At 36.1% G+C, this 23,983-nt stretch overlaps 3 protein-coding genes across 6 annotated transcripts; 2 read left to right on the forward strand and 1 right to left on the reverse strand.

Moving 5' to 3' along the window:
• On the forward strand, positions 1 to 5,071 carry LOC131306681 (acyl-CoA-binding domain-containing protein 1-like). Its single transcript, XM_058333088.1, has 4 exons — positions 1 to 197; positions 4,078 to 4,201; positions 4,332 to 4,388; positions 4,776 to 5,071. The coding sequence occupies exons 1-4, from the start codon at positions 186 to 188 to the stop codon at positions 4,847 to 4,849; spliced, it is 267 nt and encodes an 88-aa protein (XP_058189071.1). The 5' UTR covers positions 1 to 185; the 3' UTR covers positions 4,850 to 5,071.
• A 4,106-nt stretch (positions 5,072 to 9,177) lies between these two features.
• On the forward strand, positions 9,178 to 12,892 carry LOC131306680 (acyl-CoA-binding protein). Its single transcript, XM_058333087.1, has 4 exons — positions 9,178 to 9,424; positions 12,116 to 12,233; positions 12,359 to 12,421; positions 12,618 to 12,892. Exons 1-4 carry the CDS (start codon positions 9,413 to 9,415, stop codon positions 12,689 to 12,691), a joined length of 267 nt encoding a protein of 88 aa, XP_058189070.1. The 5' UTR covers positions 9,178 to 9,412; the 3' UTR covers positions 12,692 to 12,892.
• Positions 12,893 to 15,588: 2,696 nt separating this feature from the next.
• On the reverse strand, positions 15,589 to 20,192 carry LOC131306650 (uncharacterized). 4 transcript variants are annotated; one of them, XM_058333035.1, is made up of 6 exons: positions 20,051 to 20,171; positions 19,263 to 20,017; positions 17,474 to 17,529; positions 17,196 to 17,388; positions 15,947 to 16,272; positions 15,589 to 15,864 (listed from the first exon to the last, which is right to left on the reverse strand). In XM_058333035.1, exons 2-6 carry the CDS (start codon positions 19,980 to 19,982, stop codon positions 15,837 to 15,839), a joined length of 1,323 nt encoding a protein of 440 aa, XP_058189018.1. In that variant the 5' UTR covers positions 19,983 to 20,017; positions 20,051 to 20,171; the 3' UTR covers positions 15,589 to 15,836. The 4 variants fall into 4 exon arrangements, with proteins under 4 accessions (XP_058189018.1, XP_058189019.1, XP_058189021.1 ...); XM_058333036.1 differs by having other exon boundaries at positions 15,947 to 16,269; positions 19,263 to 20,192; XM_058333038.1 differs by having other exon boundaries at positions 19,461 to 20,191.
• Between the last annotated feature and the right edge of the window lie 3,791 nt (positions 20,193 to 23,983).

Genomic DNA, 23,983 nt, shown 5'->3' on the forward strand with positions numbered 1-23,983 from the left:
GTGACAGTGCCCCAACGGCACCCAATAATTCGTCTATCGCATTGACCCACATAGTTTATTTCCTAATCACTAAGATTTAAATTTGGGAAGTCACTCTCCATCGCTATATATATATATATACCACTTCGTATGCACCAGAGAGTAATCTAGAGCGAAGCAGATTTGAGATCCAGAGAAGCCGAGAAATGGGTTTGCAGGTATTTTCCTTTTTATTCCTCTCTCAAAAATTGAATCAAACTCTTCACTTTTAGCTTCTGGGTGGTATCTTGATTTTAGCTGTTTTATCCACTCCTGTATGAGTTGGTTTTGATGTGTTTTTGGTGACATTGGTTTTTGTATTTTCGTTAATACTAACAGAAATGCGATTTTGAAGTCTTGGTATCTATTTTTTTCACCTAAAACGTGTTCCAGATGCCTTAGAATATCTCCAATGGTATAATCAAAATTGAATAACCAAAAGTTACCACATCAACTTTTGATTATCTATATAAGAAATTTGCTAAGATTAGCAATATGTAGAGGTCTACAATGGCATAATTAAAATTGGATAACCAAAACTTTACCACATCATCTTTTCCAATCACAAAAAACTGAAAATTATGAACATAGAAAATATTTTTTAAACTAATAAAAACTAGGGAAAATTTCAAAATAACACCTAACCTTTCACACAAATCACACATAGGCACCTGACTTTTTAATATTATAAAAAAAATACCTAACCTAGTTAAAAACTCATCAATTTTCCACCCGCCGTTAACTTTCCATCCAAAAACAGACGGAAATGATAAAATGGCCTACATCTGGCCATTTGGAGAAAAACCAATATACATTTTGGGGGGAAAACACATTACTCTACTGATTTCTCCCGCCAAAACCCACCTATAGGGCCATGGAGTTCCAATGGTTTGTTATGGGAGTAATGCTTAAAAAACTTAATCTTGGTTATTAATTGTAACTGTTTGCTTTTGTTGAACTGGTTATTGCACATTTTGGGAATCAAATTTGTGTGCCATTTTTTTCGGCAGAACTTAAGATGCTGTGAAGCAAATGAAGGAGAAGAATGAGATGTTTGAAAATTTTGGGACATCCCAATTCCACTTAACTTTTCTATAACTTTTAATTTTGTTCTTATTTGAATTTTTTCCGTGTTTCGTAGTTTTGCGCCTCACTTTTTTTTTTTTGTCAAGACTAATCAGAAAAGTAAAAAAAAAAATTATATATTTACCCAAATATTTTGGGAAATAGTCAATTTTTTTTATTTAAAAGTGGTTATTTTCTAAAATATTTGGGTATGTATATACTTTTCCAATTCGTCTTGTCTAGACGAATCAATAAGTTACAAAAGGTTGACGCAAAACTAACAAATGCGAAAAAAAAAAAAAAAAAGAAAACTAAAAGTTATAGAAAAAATAAAAATAGTTGTTATTGAAACTCCATGGCCCCATAGGTGGGTTTTGGATGGAGAAATCAGTAGTGTAATATTTTTTTCCCCCAAATGTATATTGAATTCCCTCCAAATGGCTAGGTGTAGGCCATTTCAGCATTTCTGTCTGTTTTTGGATGAAAAGTTAACGGCGGGTGAAAAATTGATGAGTTTTTAAATAAGTTAGGTATTTTTTTGATAATATTAAAAGGTCAGGTGCCTATACGTGATTTGTGTGAAATGTCATGTGCTATTTTGAAATTTTCCCTAAAAACTATTTTTTAGAAATTGAGTGAGTTTTTAAAATTCTTTTTTTGAAAAAAATAGTTTTAAAAAAACAATTTTTCGTGTAATTACAATTTTTGAAAAAATAGTTTTTTTATAAGATAAGGTTTTGAAAAAAACAATTTTTCAAAAAAAAGTACAATTTTTTTGTATAAAATTATTTTTCAAAAAATAGTTTTTATGAGAAAATAGTTTTTATGAAAGAACAACTTTTAAAAAAGGAAAAAAATTGTTTTTACAAAATATTTTTTTGGAAAACTATTTTTTTGAAAACATTGTTTTGAGAGAGAGAGAGAGAGAGAGAGAGGGAAGATAGAAGGTTTTTATGTAATGATTGGTGTATTTGATTGAGAATATGTGGGATTCACTAAATTTGATTATTAGCAAAAGGTTGCGAGTTTTGGTTATCCAAAATCCAAAATTTGATTATTTTTAAGGAGGTTGCTAAGTTTGATTATAACATTGTAAGAGCATCCATAGTAGAATAACCAAAAGTCAATAATCAAAAATTGCTACATCATCTTTTGGTTATCCATTTAAGAGGTTGTTAAAGTTAGCAATGTAGATACCCACAATGGCATAATGAAAATTGAATAATCAAAACTTGCCACATCATCTTTTCAACCTATAAAAATCTAAAAATTGTCACCATATAAAATAATTTTTTTAAAAATAGTTTTCAAACTGATAAAAACAGGTTATTAGAAATAGAAAATAATTTTTTAAAAACTTTTATTTTGAAAAACACTTTTCAGAAAAAGTTTTTAAAAAAATACATTTAAAAAAACAATTTTTGAAAAAAAGACAGTTTAAAAAAACAAAAACAAAAACTTCTTTTAAAAATATATGAGAGAGAGAGAGAGAGAGAGAGAGAGAGAGAGAGAGAGAGAGAGAATGTTCAATTATTGGCAAAAGATTGCTAGTTTTGATTATCCAAGAGCCAAAATTTGATGAGTTGCTAAAATGTTGTTAAGTTTGTTTATGCAACTGTGAGCACCTTTTTAAGAAAACATTGCAAACTTTAGCAACTCTATGATTTTGATTATTCCGCTGTGGATATTCTTATTAAGCCATATTTTGCACAAACATTTTTTATTTTAGAAACCTTTTACTTTTGATTATGTGGATAGACTTACCTAGTCTCATGGCTATATAAAAACACCACACATGCAAATAAAAGTCATTTTCTTCTTTATAACATTCAACAAATTGAGTTTTAACCAAACCAGAGACTCAGAGAGGTGACCAGATCTTAATCCACAACCCCACAATTTTGTTTTGTCATTGCTTCCTATGTTGCACGGTCAGTCAAATAGCTTTTTGCGAATTCGCCTTTTCTGTTGTGATGCTGCTTTGTACTATAATAGTCGATTCTGGTGAGGTTGCCTGCCTTCACAATTTCCTTGACATAATTTTCATTGTTAGCTTCTGTTTTGTTAGTAATTTGACATCCAAAGTTACCCCATGTTGTGCATGAGAAACTTTATATCCAATTCAAAATCAATTGACAACGAATAGAGAGGTCTCAAATATTATTAAGTGATCATCCATTCCACTCCCAAATAATATGAGACTCTATTTCTTTAGCATCCCCCTCACGTGCAGCCGCATTTGATATTTGTCACGTATGGGCACTTTTTGGGTCCTATCAATTCGTGTAGCTTTTTTTGCTAGTCTGTCATCGTGGGGTGTGGATTGTAAATTTTTTAAAATGTGGAGTGGAATGAGTCCCGCTTTGATACAATGTGAAAACTTAATGTCCATATCAAAACCAATTGGCAATAAGTGGAGAGATCCCAAATGTTATTAAGTGATCTCCTGTTCCACTCACAAGCAATGTGAGACTCTATTTTCTTAACATCCCCCCTCACGTGCAGCAGCGTTTGAGGTATGTCACGTGTGGTCACTTTTTGTCTCACAAGCAATGTAAAATTCTATTTCCTTAACAGTGCACACCCAGGACCTCAAACCAAACACACATGCAATCCCATACAAGATGAGAGAAAAATAACTCTGTATAAATCACATATACAAAGTTACAAAAACTCTCCGGGAATCACAACCGGTTCCTCTCTGGAGAGCCACAAGCAGCTCCCCACTTTCCTTACCCTCTCCCTCACATTGTGCAACCCCACCCTCACATTGGGTTTACAACAAAAATATATACAGGGAGGCTCCAAGAAAATTACACACAATACTCTTAATTATGGATGTTGTACAAAAACACCCCACCACTATGGGTGGATTCCAACACCCCATAGGCTATATATGAATATGAGAATGTCATTCATTTTAAGTTCAATCTAGTGCAGTACTTTCAGACTTGCCATTAGCGTGCTAATATCGAACAACTTTGATGCCTGCAGGAGGAATTTGAGGAGTATTGCGCGAAAGCCAAGACCCTGCCCTTGAGTACTCCTAATTATGATGAAAACAAGCTTATTCTGTATGGACTGTTCAAGCAAGCTACTGTTGGACCAGTGAATACTAGTCAGTAATTAGCTACTGATAACTTTTTTCTTGAAATAGAATATAGTTTGTTTTGCTTTAGTACATCTTGCTTTTTCTCTTTTTTTACTCATAATTAAGTCTCATTTTGTACGTTGCTTCTGGTCCATAGGCTGCCCCCGTACGCAGGACAAGGCAAAGTCATGGGATGCATGGAAGGCTGTCGAAGGTATCGTACTCCGTCTTTGGCTATGAAGTTGTGGAACATTCGATCTGTTGGTAATGTCCAGGCCATCGTTTTTCATGTGAACGCTCCTCATTTACGGAGTATTATATTTTTCACTTTTGTGCAAAACGCAGTTTACAAATATTGAAAACATATTTTTGGAGTTTGATGAAAAAAGAGTTGTATTTTGAAAGAGAGAGAAAATCCCAACAACAGTTTCCAAAAGTAGTTTGCCAAACAAATTCTATGTATTTCCAATAAAAGAAAACAAAATAGGAAACGGAAATTAACGATGTCAACCAGACCCATTATAAGCGCATGCAGTGTGGTCTTTCATGTGATTTAATTTAATTGGCCCTCACCATGCATGGTTTGCCCGATTTTTGGCAGGAAAATCCAAGGAGGAAGCAATGAGTGACTATATCACTAAGGTGAAACAGTTGCTTGAAGAAGTCTCTGCTTGATGTTGTTTGATGTTCTGAAGCTTGTTTTTCTCCCTGATAGCTTTGCATGTGTTGGAACAAATTAAATATGTGGAAGATGATAATAAGGAACATTTGTGGTTTCACTACTACTAGTGTTGTGTGCATGGAAGATGACAATGATGTAATGTCCATACTTATTTTCAAGCTTTATATATATACCACCATAGATATATATATAAGAAGATCATTTTGTTTGACTAATTAATGTTATAAACATGCAGATTACACTATATTTAAGATGGCTATCTATCTGGCGTTAGTCAAAAGTGTTTATGATGCGGATTAAACATATCTCAAATATATCTTACAAGTATGCGATATTGTGACATACTGTAGTATTAATTATTAAGCCCTTCACTATTGATCCAGCAAAATAGGATACCGACTAAGGTTATACTCCTGCTGTTCGTTTGCCGACCGTATTAGTTGTGATCGAGTGGATATAGTAGGGAGGATCGATATGATAAAATGACAGTATATATAGGGAGAATATGTTGTATATGGTTCTTCTAAGTAATTTATAGAAGAGATGATATAAATATGCTTAGTTTGTTTTGTGGTAGATATAGAATTAAAATGATAGGTTGCATTTTCGCAAGTATGAGGCCGAATATGAAGGCGGATATATAATAGTAAGAGCATCAACAGTGGAATAAGCAAATGTGAATAACCAAAACATGCCACATCAGATTTTGATTATCCATTTAGAGGTTGCTAAAGTTAGCAATGTCAAATTCCATATTGGTTAGTTTTTGCCCATAATCAAAACAAATGGGCCCTCCAAACTTTTTCTCTTTATTTCATGCATATTTTTTGAAAAAGCGGTTTTTGAAGGAAAAAAAACAGTTTATGTTAGAAATAGTTCAAAAAAATTAGTTTTTCGAAACAATTTTTTTTTCAATAAACACACACTTTGTTCACTTAAAAACTGTAAATACAATTTTGAAAGAATTGTATTTACACAAATAGTTTTGAAATTTTAAAAACTATAAATACAATTTTTTAAAAACAGATTTTGTGTAAAAAATAGTTTTCTATAAAAGAGTTTTGAAATTTCAAAAACACTTTTTTTAAAAACACATTGTATTTACTTACAGTTTTTAAATTTTTTGAAAAAATTATTTTTTGTAAAAAAAAAGTTTCTGAAAAAATCTGAAAGTTACAGTTTTTTAAAATTATTTTTTGAAAACATTTTTGAGAGAGAGAGAGGGAGAGAGAGAGAGAGGGTTTTTGTGTAAATGTTGGTGTACTTGATTGAGATATAAAATTTGATTATTGACAAAATATTGCTAACTTTGATTATTAAAAAACCAAAATTTGATGAGTTGTTAAGAGGTTGCTAGGTTTGGTTATTCCAATGTGAGCGCTTTTATGATCTAACATTGCTAACTTTAACAATTTTTTATTTTGCTTATTCCATTGTGGATGCTCTAAGAACAAGGGAGAGAGGATGTTATTATATTTGCATGCGGATATACAATCCGAGAATATGACAACCACCAGATATAACTATTTCGGATCGATATCCTATCCTGCAAGGTGATAACATACCGCTTTTTATATCCGGTTGACAAAACAGATGGCTATATCCATTCACTAGTTTTCCAGTCATTAACCCATTACAAAAACAATAATTTCCATCCCATCCATCAAATCTATCTCCAATCTGTATAAATTCACTGATTTCACGCAAATGAAATATACTCTTATCACTTTCGTTGAATATATTCGCATTCAATCCCAATAACTTCATCATCAAAACAATATAAAACATAATTTATTCTCAAGTTCACTGCCCCTTGCCAAGATTTATAGAGTCAAAAAATTAAGCACAATAATTCACGAAACTTCATTCTCCCTAAATTTTTGGTATTGTTTATTCAGGTACTTTTGTTCGAATTTATTTTTTCATTCTTGTTAGATTTCTGTTGTTTTTTTAATTAATCATTCATTTGAACAAGATGAGTCCAAAAAAAATATGACAAAAAAAAAAAAAATTAAAGACAAACTACTAAAACAATTGACATTTTTGTTGTCTTATATGGATTCTTTAAAACTTCGGTTCCCCCTTTTAAAAAAATACCAAAAAAAAATATCAAACCATAAATTTAGGGAAAATAATACTAAAGTCTTTCGGAGTAATTAGAGACATTCGAACAACCACGGAATAATGCCAAAGAGCTCTAGCCCAGTTGGCACGCATCTGTTGGTCCTCTCCTTGTGGGAGGCCAGGGTTCGACCTTCGTCGTGCGCGTTTGGGGTTGAGGGCTATGAATAACCACCCCCGTTGACTAACTTACTATTTACTAACTCTACATGCATTCGCTGATGTATACAATATTAGGAAGAAAAAAAAAACAACCTCAAAATAAAGAAAATGAAAAAAGATCCTTAAATAAATCGAAAAGAGATCATCATATCCCAAAATAATGGATGAAAATTTCTGCCATAAATATTGGAAAGAAAAACAATCACAAAAAAGGAAAATCAAACAAGATTCTTAAATCAAACAAAAAATCGAAAAGGAGATCATCATATCCCAAAATGATGGATGAAAATTTATGTCATGCTCTCAAGTGGTATGGGAGCATGATGCTTCCATCGAAAATAGACTTTTAGATTGAAGAATATGTAATCACAGCTGTTCGATCAAAACAATTCTCAAAAAGCAAGGTGAATTTGCCAAAAAATGAGATGACTTACTATTTTTCCACCAAAAATTGCAATATAATTTACCATAAAAATTTGGTGTATATATCATTTTACTAATGTAACACTTATTACGTATATTTTATTACTACATTAACTACAGAGATGTTTTACAATTTAGACCAATATTAAGATTCACTCATACAATCTAACGGTTAAAAACAATTGAGAGCATTATGCTCCCAAATCGCTTGGAAGCATCGTAGCCATTGCCCAAAATGATGCAAATTAAATCTTTTTGGTTCCCACCGGTAGATGGGTCGTTGGAGCCTAGTAATCTACTGCCCACCTACCCACCGCTTGTACGTTATCATATTGGGATAATTACTCGGTGGTTCTGGGTCGTCACCTAATGCCTAACAGCTTTCTCTACCTCAAATCCGTAACTACGGGTGTTGATTGAGTAAAACAAGCCAAACACGTAATATCTAGGCTTAGCTCGATTCCTTTCTATATGTGCTTAAGCTTGGCGAGAGCTTGAGGAATTTTTTACAGTACAGCAGAAGTGACACAGACAGCACGTAGAGCGCGCATTTGGGCCCATTTCGGATCTAACAAAAATAATCGGAGCCGCTCATTCTGTTCAATAGATTTTGCTTAAAGTCTCCATAAAAAATCAGTCCCATCCGACATCCATAAGGGCATTTACGAATTGTCAAAAATCGATTTAAAAATTTTCATAAGCAATTTTGGATGCTTCGTAAATGCTTTTATCGATATCGGATGGAGCTGATTTTTTACGGAGACCTTAAGCAAAATATATTGAACAAAATGAGCGGCTCTGATTATTTTTGTTAGACCTGAGACGAGCCCAAACACGCGCTGTATGCGCTGTCTATACCCACTTCTGCAGTACTAGTAGCATTGCTCAATTTTTTATACTAATTGTTCAGATTTGACTCGAACTTGAAGTTTTGTATTCGTGATATGTTTGACTTGGCTCGTGAAAAGCCAATCTCGATCTTCCAAACATGAACTTAAGCTCGTGAAGTTTCAAATTTTCAAGTTTGAGCTTAAGCTTATTAAGTTCCAAGATGAAATGAGCTAATTCAAAATCATAAAATCCTAGCCAGCTAGAAGAATGTGATAATAGCTCCAAATTTTCTAAATTAACCCTTTGAATTGCTCCAAGGCAGATTTACATAGGATTTAATGTAGCCCTAGATTTTCATATCTCATATAGGAGATTTCCTATTTGGATGCAATAATACTGTAAAGTAAAACTGGTGATGAAGAGTGCTAGAGACAAAAAAAATGGGCAAAGAAAAGACAAGACACTTTAAGAGTCTTTTCTTTGTCCATTTTCACTTTAAAGGTTTTTTCTTTGCTCATTTTCTTTGCACTTAGCATTTCTCAACTTGTGAAATATCTTCCAGCTCATTCTCATATTAGTGATATTTATTTATTCTACTCTATATTTTTGTATTTACGGATTGACCTCTTTGTTCACGAGTCTATCGAACCAAATACGAATACGCTCAAGCTTGATTTGAATTTATAAATAAATGTAAAAACGTGATTGAATTTTGCTTATATTTTTTTTATAAATAAGTTTGAACAAAGTGAAAATTCAAACCGAGATCGAGCTGTTTTGTTTGTTTAGCAGCACTATCCACAACAATTAATAACCGACACACTTGGTGTTGAGGACTGAAGTGACGAGGCAGCCAATAATTTTTCCATCATATTGACCCCACGTAGTTTATTGGGTGATCACTCAGATTTAAATCTGGGAAGTCACTCTCCATCGCTATATCTACGCATCTATACCACTCCTGTACGCAGCGGAGTAATCTAGAGCGAAGCAGATTTGAGATCCAGAGAAGCCGAGAAATGGGTTTGCAGGTATCTTTTTTATTCCTCTCTCAAAAATTGAATCAAACTATTAGCTTCTGGGTATCTTGAATTTAGCTGTTTCATCCACTCCTTGTCAGTCGGTTTTGATATGTTTTTGGTGATTTTGGTTTCTGGGTCCTTTTTCTTTGATCTGTATGCTTTGGGCGCTTAGATGAGAATTGGGATTAAGTTTCCAGTTTCTTGTACTGTTCTTATTAGATTCTGGTCAGGGGCGGAGCCAGGATTCTGGCACGGGGTGGCACCGCTCAAGGGAAATTTAGTTATATGTTGTGCGAAAAAATGTGAAGAAGAAAATTATTGTGAAGTCATATAATTAGGTTTTGTCTTTTGATAAACAAATATGGCTTGCTCCAAAAATATATTTTTTATCTTAACCGACCATTCTCTAAATTGCAACTTTTACAGAATTTGTACGAAGGATTAGTTTTTTTTTCTTGCATACCCATGACGTATTAGTTTTTTTTCTTGCATACTCATAAATACATAGTCGAACCACGTTCGTCCTTAAAAAATTACGTATTCAAATGGGGTCACTTCCTTTCCAATTAGTGGAAAAAATTACAAATCTATATATATCTATATAAGGGCCAGTTTTGCTCACACAAAATTTGACAAAAGTTTTGCGTGGGACATTCACACAAATTATCAAAGCTGTTCAATTTATTTAAAACACATATTTTTAAGAGCTCCTGAAAATATATTGAGAGAGAGATGAGTTTCTTGGAAATAGAAAAAACGGTATGAGGTGCCAGGAGATTTGAACCTCAATAAAGAGATGAGTTTCTTGGAAATAGAAAAAACGGCATGATTTGGTTGTTAACGTGTGTATATGCTAGGCACCCAGGCCCACGTGAAGCGTGTGCAATGTTATATAAAAGATGATAAGAGAATCTTGACTTCTGATTAATCAGTGATGAAATCTGAAATCTAAAGGTTGAAAAGATAGGAGAAAAGAATTTGGGGTGGCAGTTTTTTTCCCCTTGGTAGTTTTTCTTTACCCTTCAAAAGGGTAGTGTGGAAAAACAGTGGGAGTCAGCCTCAAACCGCCGTTCACACCATAAATTGGTGTTCCATTTATATTAGTGATAGATGCAAGGGTTTGTTCATCTCATAATCTCTACTTGAATCCCTAAGAGGGATTTTATGATTATAATCTTTATTAGAAGGGATCTGCTGTAATTCACATGGTCATTCAATTCAAATATAATCTTCTTAACGGTTGAATCTAAGTTTCTGTCTGTTCTTGCACATATATAGTTTCTTCGTGGCTAGTAACATGGTTAGTGTTGATACAGCTATTAATTTGAGTGTTTATCGTTTTGATTTGTAATCTGGGCGAGTTGTTCAGCTTTGATCGGACAAACATGTGGAGGTCTCACCTAGGTTTTAATTTAAGTGACAAAGAAGCTCAAAGCAGCTTCATCAGTTCGCTATTATAGATAAAAAGGAGCTTCATCCCTGATGTGGAGCAAAATACTGATACGTGTGGTGATAATAACAGTACGCATACAAACATGCCACATATTTTTATCAAAATTACCAAACACCAATTATTTTTATCAAAATTTATCTAGTTTGAAATTTGTTTGAGCCTGGGTTTTGGTCTACCCAGGTTAAAATGGTCCAGTCGGTACATTTATCTAATTTGAATTGCTCCCGTATGCTTTTTGCTTTTATTTTATTTCTCTTTTTGCATTCAATTCAAGATGATCAATTTGTATTCGAATAAATCGTGACATGCCATGGGAACTTCCTTAGTCACTGAAAGAAGCAAATAGAAGGAAAGAATCCAGAATAACCTTTTTTAAAGTTCTCATGCATTACTGCCATCTTCGATGCTTTTATTCCTTTCTGATGAAAGATGCTATTATTTCTCTCTGATGGATTTGCCTCCTAATGCTCATGGACAGAACCATATTCCTTTCTGTGTTTTTTCCCCATTGTTTTCACCCCTTATGATGTTTATCACCAAATCTTGCTTCAAACTTCTCTCTCATTTTTTGTCATACTTGTAAACATTTGGAGCCCATGTGCATCGTTGGTATTGTGTATAACAGGGAAATTTATTTTCATCGTTTTAGAAACCCGAAAAACATGCCAGCTATCCTCATCAACTGACGGGCCTTTTCTAATACGCAATGATGTTCCCGTAATTTTAATGACAGACAAAGCTTCAATACTGCGTACTAACTTAATGAGATTGTAAATCCTTTCTGCTGCCAATAACACATCAGCTTTCCTCATCAACTGTCAGGCCTTTAAAGACCCAATGATCTTATGTAACACGATGAGAGACTCAAAGCTTGATTATTTTCATAATGACTGAATGAGTTTCTAAATCCTTTCTGCTGCAATACAAATTGTGTCAACTTCAGTAAACGTCTAGTTTGAACATTGAATTTACAGGAAAAAAAGTGTTTTCATAGTCAATAACATAAACTATGGTGACTGACAAGTTTTTTTAACCATGGAGATGCCACGTTGTACTTTAATTGTAGATTCTGGTGAGGTTGGCTTTCCCAATTTCCTGTCATATTATTTCATTGTTAGCTTTTTTAGTAATTTGACATCCAAAGTTACCCTATCGACTGTGAATATGAGAGCATTCTAAGTTTCACTCTAATGCAGTTTCAGACTTGCCATTAGTGTCCTGATATCGAACAACTTTGATGCCTGCAGGAGGAATTTGAGGAGCATGCTGAGAAAGCCAAGACCCTGCCCGAGAGTACTACTAATGAAAACAAGCTTATTCTGTACGGACTGTTCAAGCAATCTACTGTTGGACCAGTGAATACTAGTCAGTGAATAGCTACTGATAACCTTTTTCCTGGAATAAAATACAGTTTGTTCTGCGTAGTCTTCCTTTTTTTCTTGTTTTATTCATAAGTGAGTCTCATCTTGTATGTTGCTTCTGGTCCACAGGCCGCCCTGGTATGTTCAACATGAAGGACAGGGCTAAGTGGGACGCATGGAAGGCTGTTGAAGGTATTGTACTCCGTCTTTGACTATGAAGTTGTAGAACATTCGCTCTGTTGGTAGTGTCTGGGCCATCGTTTTTCATGTGAATGCTCCTCATTTATTTATATTTTTCACTTTTGTGCAAAAAACAGTTTGCGCCGTCTGGTCTTTCATGTGATTTAATTTAATTGGCCCTCACTGTGGTTTACGCGATTTGTGGCAGGAAAATCCAAGGAGGAAGCAATGAGTGACTATGTCACTAAGGTGAAACAGTTGCATGAAGAAGCTTCTGCTTGATGTTGTTTGATCTTCTGAAGCTTGTTTTTCTTCCTGGTAACTTTATGTTGGAACAAATATATGGAAGATGATAATAAGGAACATTTGTGGTTTCACTACTACTAGTATTGTGTCCTTCCCAATTCTGTGTGTACTTGGATCAGGTATGTTAAGGTTTAGCGGACACGATCATAGCTAATGAAATTGGATGTTTGTGTTTTAGTTTCTTATGATTGGTTTTGAAAGTGTACCCGAGAAAATTAGACCAGCACCATGAATCCATCATAGTTTGATGTTGTGTGGGCTTGGGCTTGGGCCCTTGTTGTCCATGTTGGACCGTTTCGCACTTGCGTTTCTTCCACTTACGTTTTTTGGAATGTGTTTCAACACAGGCATACGTAATCGATGATTGAACCTCAATCTGGCAAGTTGTCATGAAAATTTGAAAAATTACACTTAAGATGTGTGAGTGTATCCATTTCTTTTCTTCCTCGACTCTCTCCATGAGCATGAAGATATGTTACGGCGAGGCTCTTCAACCCAGTTGCCTTTCTCCCAAATCCAGAATCATTACCTCCAACCCAGCTGCATGTTCCATCTCCAAAATGGAGGCCATGATTTGAAGATGGATATTCATTTATTACATATAAGTAAATCAAATTAGCGTTTTACTACATCTTGTGCACAAGAAATTAGTATTGTCAGAAAAGTAGCTATAATGCCTTCAAATTAAGACCAAGTTTCTCGACCGAGTTTTTTGAATGGCACCAGGAGCACAATTTGGCTTCCTTATTTTGAACTGCTATTGGTATAAGAAGACTTTCCAGTCTTAAAACAAAGCGTCATATGAGACTAACATAGCACTGGGTTTGAAGTCTCTCTCCGGTCCACACATTGTACGGTGGTCCATGCAACTAAGGTTAAATTAACAATCAGACCAATCAAATAACTATGGATTTATCGTTTCATTGCAATTGTCGCAATTGTTACAAGATGAATCGATTTGATCACTGCTACTCCGTACTGCAAGTACAGAGTGGGATCGGAGAGAAGCTTGACTACGTCACAAGATTGGTGTAATAGAACACAGAGCAGGATAAACTCAGAAGTAAATTCCTATTCACAACTGGAAGTGATGAACATTTCAAACTCTACCTCCCTCTCGGAAATCTCCCCCTTCCCATGATCCCATAACCAGGCAAACCCAGATAAAGTTGGAAGTTGTTCTGTAGGTCTATAGAGAACTCTTTCTTCAGACCTTGGTATGCGCCGACATAGTAACCAACGAACAAAAAGTACTACCTCAATTCCTCAAGCTGTTTTCCTCAAAAAGAGCAAAATTAGTAAACCGCGAGACATGCACAATTTTCTCTTTGTCACGGGTGTGCCAAGACTGGATTGCAGTCGGAATTCGTGCTAAGGCCTAAATGCCCCAAATCTGACTTTCGTACAGAACGATTGCTTACGACCTAAGACGTGAGGCCGTATGTGGTTCGTGGTTTGCCTTAATGAAAAAGAACTTAAAATTTCTCAACCGTTATGGAAAATGGAAAGAAAAAGTAGGACAGAATGATAAAAGTAAACAAATTTCGTTAACTGTGTAACAAAGTTTGGGTACAAGAAAATGAAAGAAAATAAAATCTAGGCAAGGCTAGATTGAACGGAAAGATAAAGTACTTCGCTGAAAAGTAAAGATAATTTGGCTAAGCGCTGAACTTGATGGTCATAGACCCCTGCTAAGGCCTTCAATTCTAGTTTTTTATAGGCAAAGCTCCGGGCCTTGAGCTGCTCGAATGCACGAGCTACATAGCTACCAAGTGTCCCAAGCCTTGCTTCATGTGCCTTGCTTCATGTTGAAGAAAAACTCCAGGCCTTGAGCTGCTTATGCTAGCCTGATTAAGCTACTTGTATGCATGGGGAATTGCCCAAAAAGGAATTTCGATTGTTGGAGAGAACCTTCTAGGCGTTTGAGCTACTAGCAACTGCTTGGGCTGTATGAATACCATATGTCCCGAGCCTTGCTTCACGTTGAAGGATGACAGTCATTCAGGCCTTGAGCTGCTTTTCAAGTATGACTAAGCAGCTTATGACCTTCTTGACTTGGTTACCCTTGAACTGCTTGTGAGTTGATTGTGCAGGCCTGATTGAAGAAGCTTCAATCCTTTCCAAAGAAGGCAATTACTTGAAGGCCATTTTTGGTGATTTTGTCACCCTTGAGTGGTGAGGCCCTTAGGTATGAGAGAGTTTATTTCATACTTCTCATTCCACCATATTCTCTTTAGACCTCTTTCTAATTGGGTCAAAATAATTCCAGACTTGATTAATCTAGGCCTTTACAAAAATGAGCCCCGACTTGAAAAACGAATTTGGACCTTCAATCAATTGGGCTACGTGGGCCTAAACTTGACAATGAACCTGAGCCTTTATTGATTTGGGCTTGGGCTTTAATTAATTGGGCCAAGACCTAAACCTAATCTGGGCTCCTACCCAATTGGGCCAAATAAGCCTAAGTATTGAGCCTTGACTAATTAAGTCCTGCTCCAAATATTAATGTGGCGCATTAATCCCAATCAGCCATTCCAAATCCAATTCGGCCCAATTGTGGTCCACCATAAATGTAACCAAGGCCCAAAAAATAATAATTTGGCCATTAATTCTTCAATAAATCATCTTCTTAAAATTTGGCCAAAAATAAGTGTAAACACAAGCATAATTCTTCTTCTTCTTCTTCCTCTCTGTTTTTAGGTCCAACAACGGAGTACAGATCCCAACAACCAGGCACAATCCCGGACGCTGTAGAGCACCCGTGCTAGCTCAAGAGTTCCATACAAGGTGATGCTTAGTTTAGATTTGAATGTCGGATTAGATACTCTTTTTATGCTAGCAAAATTTTAGTCAATCAAATAACTGAGCAATTATAAAGAAACCTCAACCCATAGCATTTCTCCTTCCCTAGAATATTAATTATAAAAAATAACGTACAGCTTTACACAAGGGTTCCACCTTTATCTGTATCACAAGTTCATATCATTACTACTGGTGCTTACTAACTTCTTTAAAATGAGTGTTTCCAATCCTCTTTGATACCCTTATCTCAAATTAATCTTCTTTCCTCCTTGGTTTCTCTTTGAACAATGAAATCATTCCGCTTCTGTGGGACTTCTTATCACCACTTAAATGGGTTTGTGCCAGACCTGAACTTGACCGAAAGAGGAACATATTGATTGGGATTGTGTACTATACTAGTCTAAACATCTCTATTGAACAAATGGATACCTGGATACATAATACTCCTTTACACGAGAAGCGCCATCTCTGGCTAGAATCCCTTCAACATCTCCAACAATTCTTGCCAACCAAATCTCCAGATTCCTCTGGATTTCTTTGAAGTTGTTTTTAATGGAGTCCAAGCACCGCCTCGTCGTCAGTTTGGCTTGACTTTCCATATCATCCCCAAAATACCCCTTTCCTGTCTCAGTTTGTAATGCCATTAGCTTCTGTCCAGTTTCAGATGCACGCTGCTGGAGACGTAATGCTTCAATCAAAAACTCGGTTTGCCTTTGTGCTCGCAACTCTGAGCTCAAAGTGGGATCACTTGCCTGCTATAAACAAATGAGATGGAGTTTTCCGTCAATCACTAGTACTACGAAACAATCGTCATAGTGCTAGAGAGAGAAGATGCATAAATGATATTCGTGCAAGAATACAGACTTGAACGGAGGAAGAAATGAAACTGCAAAATGAGATACCCAGCACTGACCCCAATTCCCCAAAAAAGTTCACCCTCTGCTCATATATACTAAAAATATGCTACTTAGACACCTCCTTAGTTAATTCCTACAGAAGACTTAACAAAAGAATCCAATTTTTCTAAGTCAATCCCCTTCATTGAAAAACCAATAAAATTGAGCAGAAGTTTTAAATAGACATCTTTTTTCCTTCATTATTTTTTTTTAGTTTTCGGATTCTACATAAACATTTCGTATTATCCTTCAGAGGAAACACAGGATGTAAGCTTTGCCTTTGATAAGCCAAACAGCGTTATCAAGATAAATGCTCGCACAGCCATGTACTACGCATACTTGATAATGAAAACAGCTGAAAGCAGCATAAAATAGAGTATTAATTATTTGATCAATACAAATTTCTGCAACTTGGATGTCTGATTTCCAGTCCTCACAACTCTGGTCCATGTGCAACATCATTCTTAAAAATCTTCTACATCCCAAAAATCTAATGCACCAATTGATATACCATCCTTGTCTTTCTCAAAATCCTGGGTATTAATTTCTACTTACTGTACAACAATTTTCTTTTGATTGGCAAAGAAAACAATTACTGTACAAGAAAAAAAAATAGACGCGGTGCTAATTGAAATGTGAATTGTATGTAGCAGTACGGTGACATATAGTGAAAAGATCACTAAACTACTCGGGTGAAAGATTTGGGGGTGAAAGAAGACGAACCAAATTTTATGTAAAAGCAAAAAGTTGCAAAAGTAGACTGCTAACTTGTTATGCATTACCATTCTTCTACATAAGTTATCGATCTTCCCCGCAAGAGTTTGATATCTCCTTGTTTGCTTCCGCATTTTTGACGGTACCTTGGATAGATCACTTTTCCCAATTCTTTCCAAATTCAGCAGTTCCTGCTCAAGTAACTTCAGTTTAGAGGATACACCTGAGGCTTCACCTTCCAACTTCCAAGGGGACTCCCTTCTGAGAATAAACAGTTGATGCACTTCTATTAGTTGCATTATGCTACAACCTACACTGTGATTTAATGCAGACTGTTCAAATTTACCTCGAAGCAAAATGCTTCAGATGACACAATGATTCAAGGGATTCATACTGTACATCCTGCAACAAAGAACACATGAAATCAACATATTGTGGAAATAGCATAATCCCAAGTCTTAAGTTCTCCTTAGCAATCTGATAAGTCCCTTCAAAATTACCAAAGTTAAACACTCACCAAGTTGGCATCCAAAACAACAATAAGAGTTGGGAAAATGTATAATGTTACCCAAGAAGGAGATTTTGCACGTTAATTATCAGTCCAATTCATGATGAAAGGGAAACTTCATCTTTTTGTAACCAATTCTATCAGACAGTACCACGTGAACTGATGATTTTTAATTGGACCACACTTTCCGAATGGATTATAGCAAGAGAAGCAATTCCTACATCTCAAATATGATCAAATACGAAAATCTAAATCACCTTCAGTGCGTGCAAAAATTTGTTGTGTTTGAAACTGAGAAAAGGTAAATTCTGTAAAAGAAATTAACAGTCAGAAGCCAAAAGAAAAAACAGGAAAGCAAGAACAAAAGGGCATATCCACAACAAACTTAGATGAGTCCATGAAAGAGAGATATCACAAAATTAACTCCTTTTTTATTGGTAACATTATGAAATTGACTCCAATTATGCAACGGGCTCCTTAGTGCAATCCAGATAATAAAAAATAAAAAAAAGGAAAATCCAACAGAAGTGCCCTCATATTGATCAATATCTTTCAACTTTCCAACGTAATTTGTCTTTACCGGGACTTATTTAATTGGAAATACCAAGTCAGGTCCAATAATACCAATTACAGTTGGATGACAACGATGTAGGAAGAAGATACCCCAACAGTGATAAGAAGACTGATGAGCAGTGGACCAGTTAAATGGGGAAGTACAACGGTAAACAACAAGAAATACTGAAATCAAGAGTTGTTTGTGATTCAAAAAAAGCCAAATCAAGTGGGTACCGACAAAGATCAAAATATCACGAAGTCATGGATAAGGGGATGAGGACAAAATCCCAACAAAAGAAATACAAATGATCAGACAAATTGCAAGTTATATCAGCACTCCACGAGGAAGAGTGTTGATGGGACTTGGTTATGAGCTAAACACACAATTAAATTTGAACTTTTGGTGCCAATTAACGCTCGGTGATCAACTTCAGAAGATATGGTCCTAAACAATAACAATTACACATGAAGCAGCAATCTTTCCAACGTCAATGGCATCAAAACAACAAACCATTCCCGCAAAACCAATCTACGAAACAAACTTCCAAAAGCAGATATCCTTATCGTAACAAAACAGCATTAGCTGCAAATGCAGAGTCAAGCTGTCATCAGAATTCAACACCAGTCCTCTTTAAAATTGACTTGAAATTTGCAAGGACACAACAAAAGGAAGAAAGGAAACAGATATGCTGGTCTTTTCACATTTTGTTTTCACAGCCCCAAATCCCATTAGGGATGGGATCCTCCCCAGTCCCGGACAGTCCAATAATTTCTCACAATGCAGGATATCTTCACATGAAGATATGTTTGTAGGACCGGCCGGCACTTGTGAGACAATTCCAGTTTGTACGACGCACACTTGTGAGACAATTCCATTAACTGGAGAGGATACACTCCCATCCCCTTAACACACACAAATCTTTCTTTCATTTTCTCTCATTTCCATATTCCATATTCTAAGCTACCAAACAGAAGAGAAAAAAGAAAAAAGAAAAACCATTATGCAAAAACTCCATCAATAACTAAAGCAATCGGAGAACAAGAATAAAAGACGAACAAATGATCATCAAACCTGCCAAACACTCGCTCTTTCAGCCCAAAACTTGGAAGCAGAATTCCTCAACTCAGAACTAAACCCATCATTATCTCCATACACAGCAGCCCCCATTTCCTCCACACCACCATACCCCTCTCTCTCCAAAAATCCCTCCTCTCCCACCTCACCTCCCACCCCCTCCGAAACCCTAAACTCCCCAAACCCCGCACCCACCGCCTCCACTGCCGCCTCCGAACACCACCGCCCTCCCTCTTCGAACTCCGGCTGCCTCGTGACGAAATTCAGCATCTCCTCCCTCTCCCCGACCTCTCTCCTCAGCTCCTCCACCTCCCTCCTCAGCTCGGCGTCGGAGCTCTCCAGCTCCCCCGCCCGCTCCCGGAGCCGGGCGATCTCCTCCGCCGCGGCGTCAATCCCGCGCAGCAGCCGCTCCTCCTCCCGCCGCCACGCGTGGCGCTGGCTGGCGAAGATCTCGACCACGCGCGCGTTGGCCTTGGAGTCCTCCTTGCGGCGCGAGCGCAGCTGGCGGAGCTGCTCCTCGGCCTCGATCAGCTTCAGGCAGAGGTCCCTGTTGCGGGATTGGAGGGACGAGAGAGAGGAGCTTCGGGTGAGGCCGAGGTAGACAGCGAAGGTTAGACCCAGGTAGGAAGTCAGGAGTTTTTCGTGGGTTTGTTGTTGGTTGTCGGAGAGTTCGGCCGTGTTGGTTGGTTGCTCGCCCTCATGGGCTTGTGCCGCCATTAGTGGGTCTCTCTCTCTCTCTCGAAAATTTTTGTCTCCCTCTCTCTCTCTGTCTGTCTTTCAATCACGCACACGAGGTGTCTTGGGGGAAATGGGGAGAGGAGAGATGGGGGGTGGGGTCGGGGTCTTGTCTGTATGTAGGTGCTTTGTATGTATAGATTTCTGAGAGAGAAACAGATTTTGAGCTTTTTTTTGTGGGTCTGGTTTCTTCTGTCTGTATCGTGGGAGAGAGTTGAGCTTCTATAATGCATCCAAAATCAGTCTCAATACACCATTAGTCAATACCCCTCTTGTGGTGCGTTTCCCTGTATTATTATTGTTGGACTATATGCTAATATCAATAGCGAAGTAGTTTTCGCAAAATAGTACTAGTATTTCACTTGATACAGGTAAGGAGAATGATCTTTCGAAAAATTAGTGAAAATATTTGCTTTGATCCACTTAGAGCCCGTTCCAGAACACCTTCTTAAAAAATAAGTACTTATTTCACATTTTCAAACTAAAAAATAATGCAAATGAAAAATAATTTTTTAATTTTTTCTGCACCGTATTAAAGATCTCAATGAGATCTTTTAAACAAGATCCATATTGCATATTTTTAGATTTTAATAAACTTATCATTTTTGAATTTAAAATTGCCTTCTTAAAAAATAAGTTTTTATTTCGCGTTGCGAAACGGGGCCTAAAGTTTAGCGAAAAACGCCTCCTCTATCCTAATTTAAGAACATGTTGTATTTTCACACTCTATTTGGGGGCTGCAATTGAACCCAGTTACTCGTAATCAGCTCGACTTGTTTAGTAATCAAGCTGAACTTGAGCTCGCATTCGAATTTTAGACCCATGTAGCAAATGGGTCAAGCTTGCATTTGAAAAACTCGACTTTTTTCTCGTTTAGTACATGAATCAGGTTTAAATTGATGGTCGATCACCTCTCATATTTGTTTGCGACGACAATGCAATATTCTGCTTGCGACCACCTACGAGGGTGTGTATGAATCAATTTGGGATTAGGGGATCGTCAACGACTAGTTAGTCGTTAAATGGTTGTTTTTACAACACGATTGGTTCTTCCATGATTCTGAGGCCCCCTCTCTTCGGGCCTGGGGTTGACATGGTTGCATTAGAATGCCATACTGTCGTCAGTGTCGTGTTCGTGAGCGTTGGGGTAGTTTGATCATTTTTGTGTAACTCGTAGTTGGCTCCACAAATATGATACGTACATGATATGTGCACAATGTATCGCACGCATCTTTAATGTCTAAACAAAGTATGATCAACAACCAAAGTGGTTTATGAATAGTGAGAAAAGCAGATGACAGCTACATACTATGCCCGAAGAAAAAAGTTTAAGGATACTTTTGGCTCCGTTCCGGAACCAAAAATAAGTCCTTATTTTTTAAAAAGGCAATTTTAAGCTCAAAAATTATAAGTTTATTGAAATCTAAAAATATGCGATATGGATCTTATTTGGAAGATCTCGATAAGATTTTTCATAAGATGCAAAAAAATTGAAAAATTATTTTTCATTTACTTTATTTTTAAGTTTAAAAATTTTTAAGTTTAAAAATGTAAAATAAACTACTCATTTTTTAAAAAGATTTATGAAATGGGAGCTTCAGGATGGTTTTAGGCCTGGATGCGGTGAGCAGCCGTCATCGTGGCAATAGCGGGCTAGACTACGGTAGCGGGAGATGGGGGTTGAGAGGTACTCCTATTTGCATTTAAAATAGTAGTAATTGTTTTAGTTTAGTCATGACAGAAAGGAACTACTCCATACATACATACATACATACATATATATATATATATATATATATATATACACGGGACGGTTCCGGAGACACTTAAAAAAACTTCTAAAAAATTCCTCCAAATCTTAATCTCGTAGTTCCCGATCAAATTTTGATGATCCGAGCCGTTCAATGTGTTCAAAACATGATTTTAAGGTTACTCGCGAGAAACTGGCAAAAAAACTAACCGGGAAGGGCTTGATTTGAGCAGTTTTTTATTGGACCGTTCAATAAAGTTCAATAAAAAAATGTTCGGATGAAGCCTTTCCCGGTCTTTTTTTTTGCTGATTTCTCGCGGACACCCTTAAAATCACATTCTTATTACATTGAGAGGCTCGGATCATCAAAATTCGATCGGAAACTTGGAAGGGTTTTTTTAAGTGTCCCCAGAACCGCCTCTATATATATATATATATATATTTGTGTTAGGTCCGGACCACAATCTCAGCCGTTGGATTGTGTTTTCAATTAATGGTCTAGATGCACAGACAGTTTGTTCGTGCGAACAAATTTTCTGCTGATGTGGACCATTGAAAATACAATCGAACAGCTGAGAGCAAAAGTCCGGACCTAACACTAAATTAGGGTGTCCTGACTTGATCTCAATGTGTGTGTATATATATATATATATAACTGGTAGAGATTCTCTTTGCTTGTTTTACTAACATTTGTGCATTGTTGTTGACACAATAAACACCATGTGAACATAATTATATTTGCTAAATTGGGGAACCCACCATGGCATGCAAGTGTGAAGATACAATAACATATACTAACTTGTCATCATCATATATATAAGTAGAAGATTAAATTATATACACCGTCGGTATAAACATTTGTTTTTTCTAAATCAATTACATTACGCCATATCACCATGTTCTATTAATTGAGACAACTGTTTTGACGACTTGAAACAATGTACGAAGTATTTGGTTTGGAGAAAATAAACATTTACCACGTCGGTGTATATAATTTATTCTCATACAAGTAGTATATTACTCTCCTTGGGGAGTTCAGTTTGAGGGTGCACTGAGGCCCTGTGGCGTGCATTTAGTATCTCCTTTTTGCATGTGGTAACTAGTTTTTCTTGTTTTACTCTCCTGAAAATAGCATTCATTGAGTTTTAAATTTACTGGACCCAACATTTAAGAAATCCAACGGACCTTTTAAAGAGTAGTATCTGGTTCTCTTTCCTACTGTGTTGACTTCCCTTGCATGGTTCATTTCTTTCTTTTCTTTTCTTTTTCTATCCTATGCATGGTTCACTATTGAGGGCTAAACTAAACATGTCATGTTAATAGGGATGGGAGGCTCTCCAATCCCTTAATGTATTTTCGAAACACATTTATTTCGAAAAAACGGGTTTATAAAATATTGCACCACTAGATAAAATTCATTTTTCTAGAGATGAATATGTCTTGAAATGAAAACACAATCATATCAAACGATACCCGATTAGCATGATTTTTTACGTGCCTATTTTTCTTAATGAGGTCTAATATATCAACAATTCTGATCATCAAAATGGATCCGGAAAGGGCCTGAAATGATTCGGATAAAATTGTCCAAAGGGAATCACGTCCCATATTGCCTTTATGTCATAAAAGAAAATTGTGAGAAAGGTAGAAAATAATAATAATTTAAGGGAAATGATAATAATGTCACTGTCTAATAAACTGGCGTAAAAATAATTTCCTTATAGTTTTTTTAGTTTCTTGCTAGACACGTTTGAGGGAAAACAAATAAAAGATGTGAGTTCTATAACTTTCTTGGAACATATTAAAAATATTGAATAGGGATTTTTTAAACTAGCTAGAAGTGTTTGGGCCAATTTAAATGTTAATTCACAATGGATCAACTTTATCCTACACTCACAAAGTTCAATGATAATTGAAGAAAACTCTGGACCTATCTCTTTAAAATTTAATATAACATCAAACAAAATTCAACTGCGAGATCTACACGTAAACCCCAAATTATGATCCAAGATGCAAGGGGAAGAAGACATGAATTGGAGGGTGTCTCTTCTGGGATTCACGTACTTTATTGCTACACGTGTATAACCATTAGTATTTGTTATAATTAAGGGAAATGATTTTGCCACTCTTTTTTTTGTTAACGTCGCTCCCTTGCAAGTATATTTTTTTTATCAAAAATACACTTGTAGGGAAGTGGCGTTAACAAAAAAGAAAATTACAAAATCAACAGCCA

Source organism: Rhododendron vialii, chromosome 11a (assembly GCF_030253575.1).
Source record: "Rhododendron vialii isolate Sample 1 chromosome 11a, ASM3025357v1".
NCBI classification, from domain to species: Eukaryota; Viridiplantae; Streptophyta; class Magnoliopsida; order Ericales; family Ericaceae; genus Rhododendron; species Rhododendron vialii.

Bases quoted from the DNA above. Each gene is read 5' to 3' on its own strand.
- LOC131306650 (XM_058333034.1), bottom strand. From the start codon at position 19,982: ATGGCGGCACAAGCCCATGAGGGCGAGCAACCAACCAACACGGCCGAA. The intron at 17,530-19,262 runs GTTTGATGATCA...TCTTTGTTGCAG, and splicing joins AAAGAGCGAGTGTTTGGCAG to GATGTACAGTATGAATCCCT. The intron at 15,865-15,946 runs GTATCCATTTGT...GGTCAAGTTCAG, and splicing joins AAGGAGTATTATGTATCCAG to GTCTGGCACAAACCCATTTA.
- LOC131306681 (XM_058333088.1), top strand. The intron at 4,202-4,331 runs GTCAGTAATTAG...TCTGGTCCATAG, and splicing joins TGTTGGACCAGTGAATACTA to GCTGCCCCCGTACGCAGGAC. The intron at 4,389-4,775 runs GTATCGTACTCC...GATTTTTGGCAG, and splicing joins TGCATGGAAGGCTGTCGAAG to GAAAATCCAAGGAGGAAGCA.
- LOC131306680 (XM_058333087.1), top strand. The intron at 12,234-12,358 runs GTCAGTGAATAG...TCTGGTCCACAG, and splicing joins TGTTGGACCAGTGAATACTA to GCCGCCCTGGTATGTTCAAC. The intron at 12,422-12,617 runs GTATTGTACTCC...GATTTGTGGCAG, and splicing joins CGCATGGAAGGCTGTTGAAG to GAAAATCCAAGGAGGAAGCA.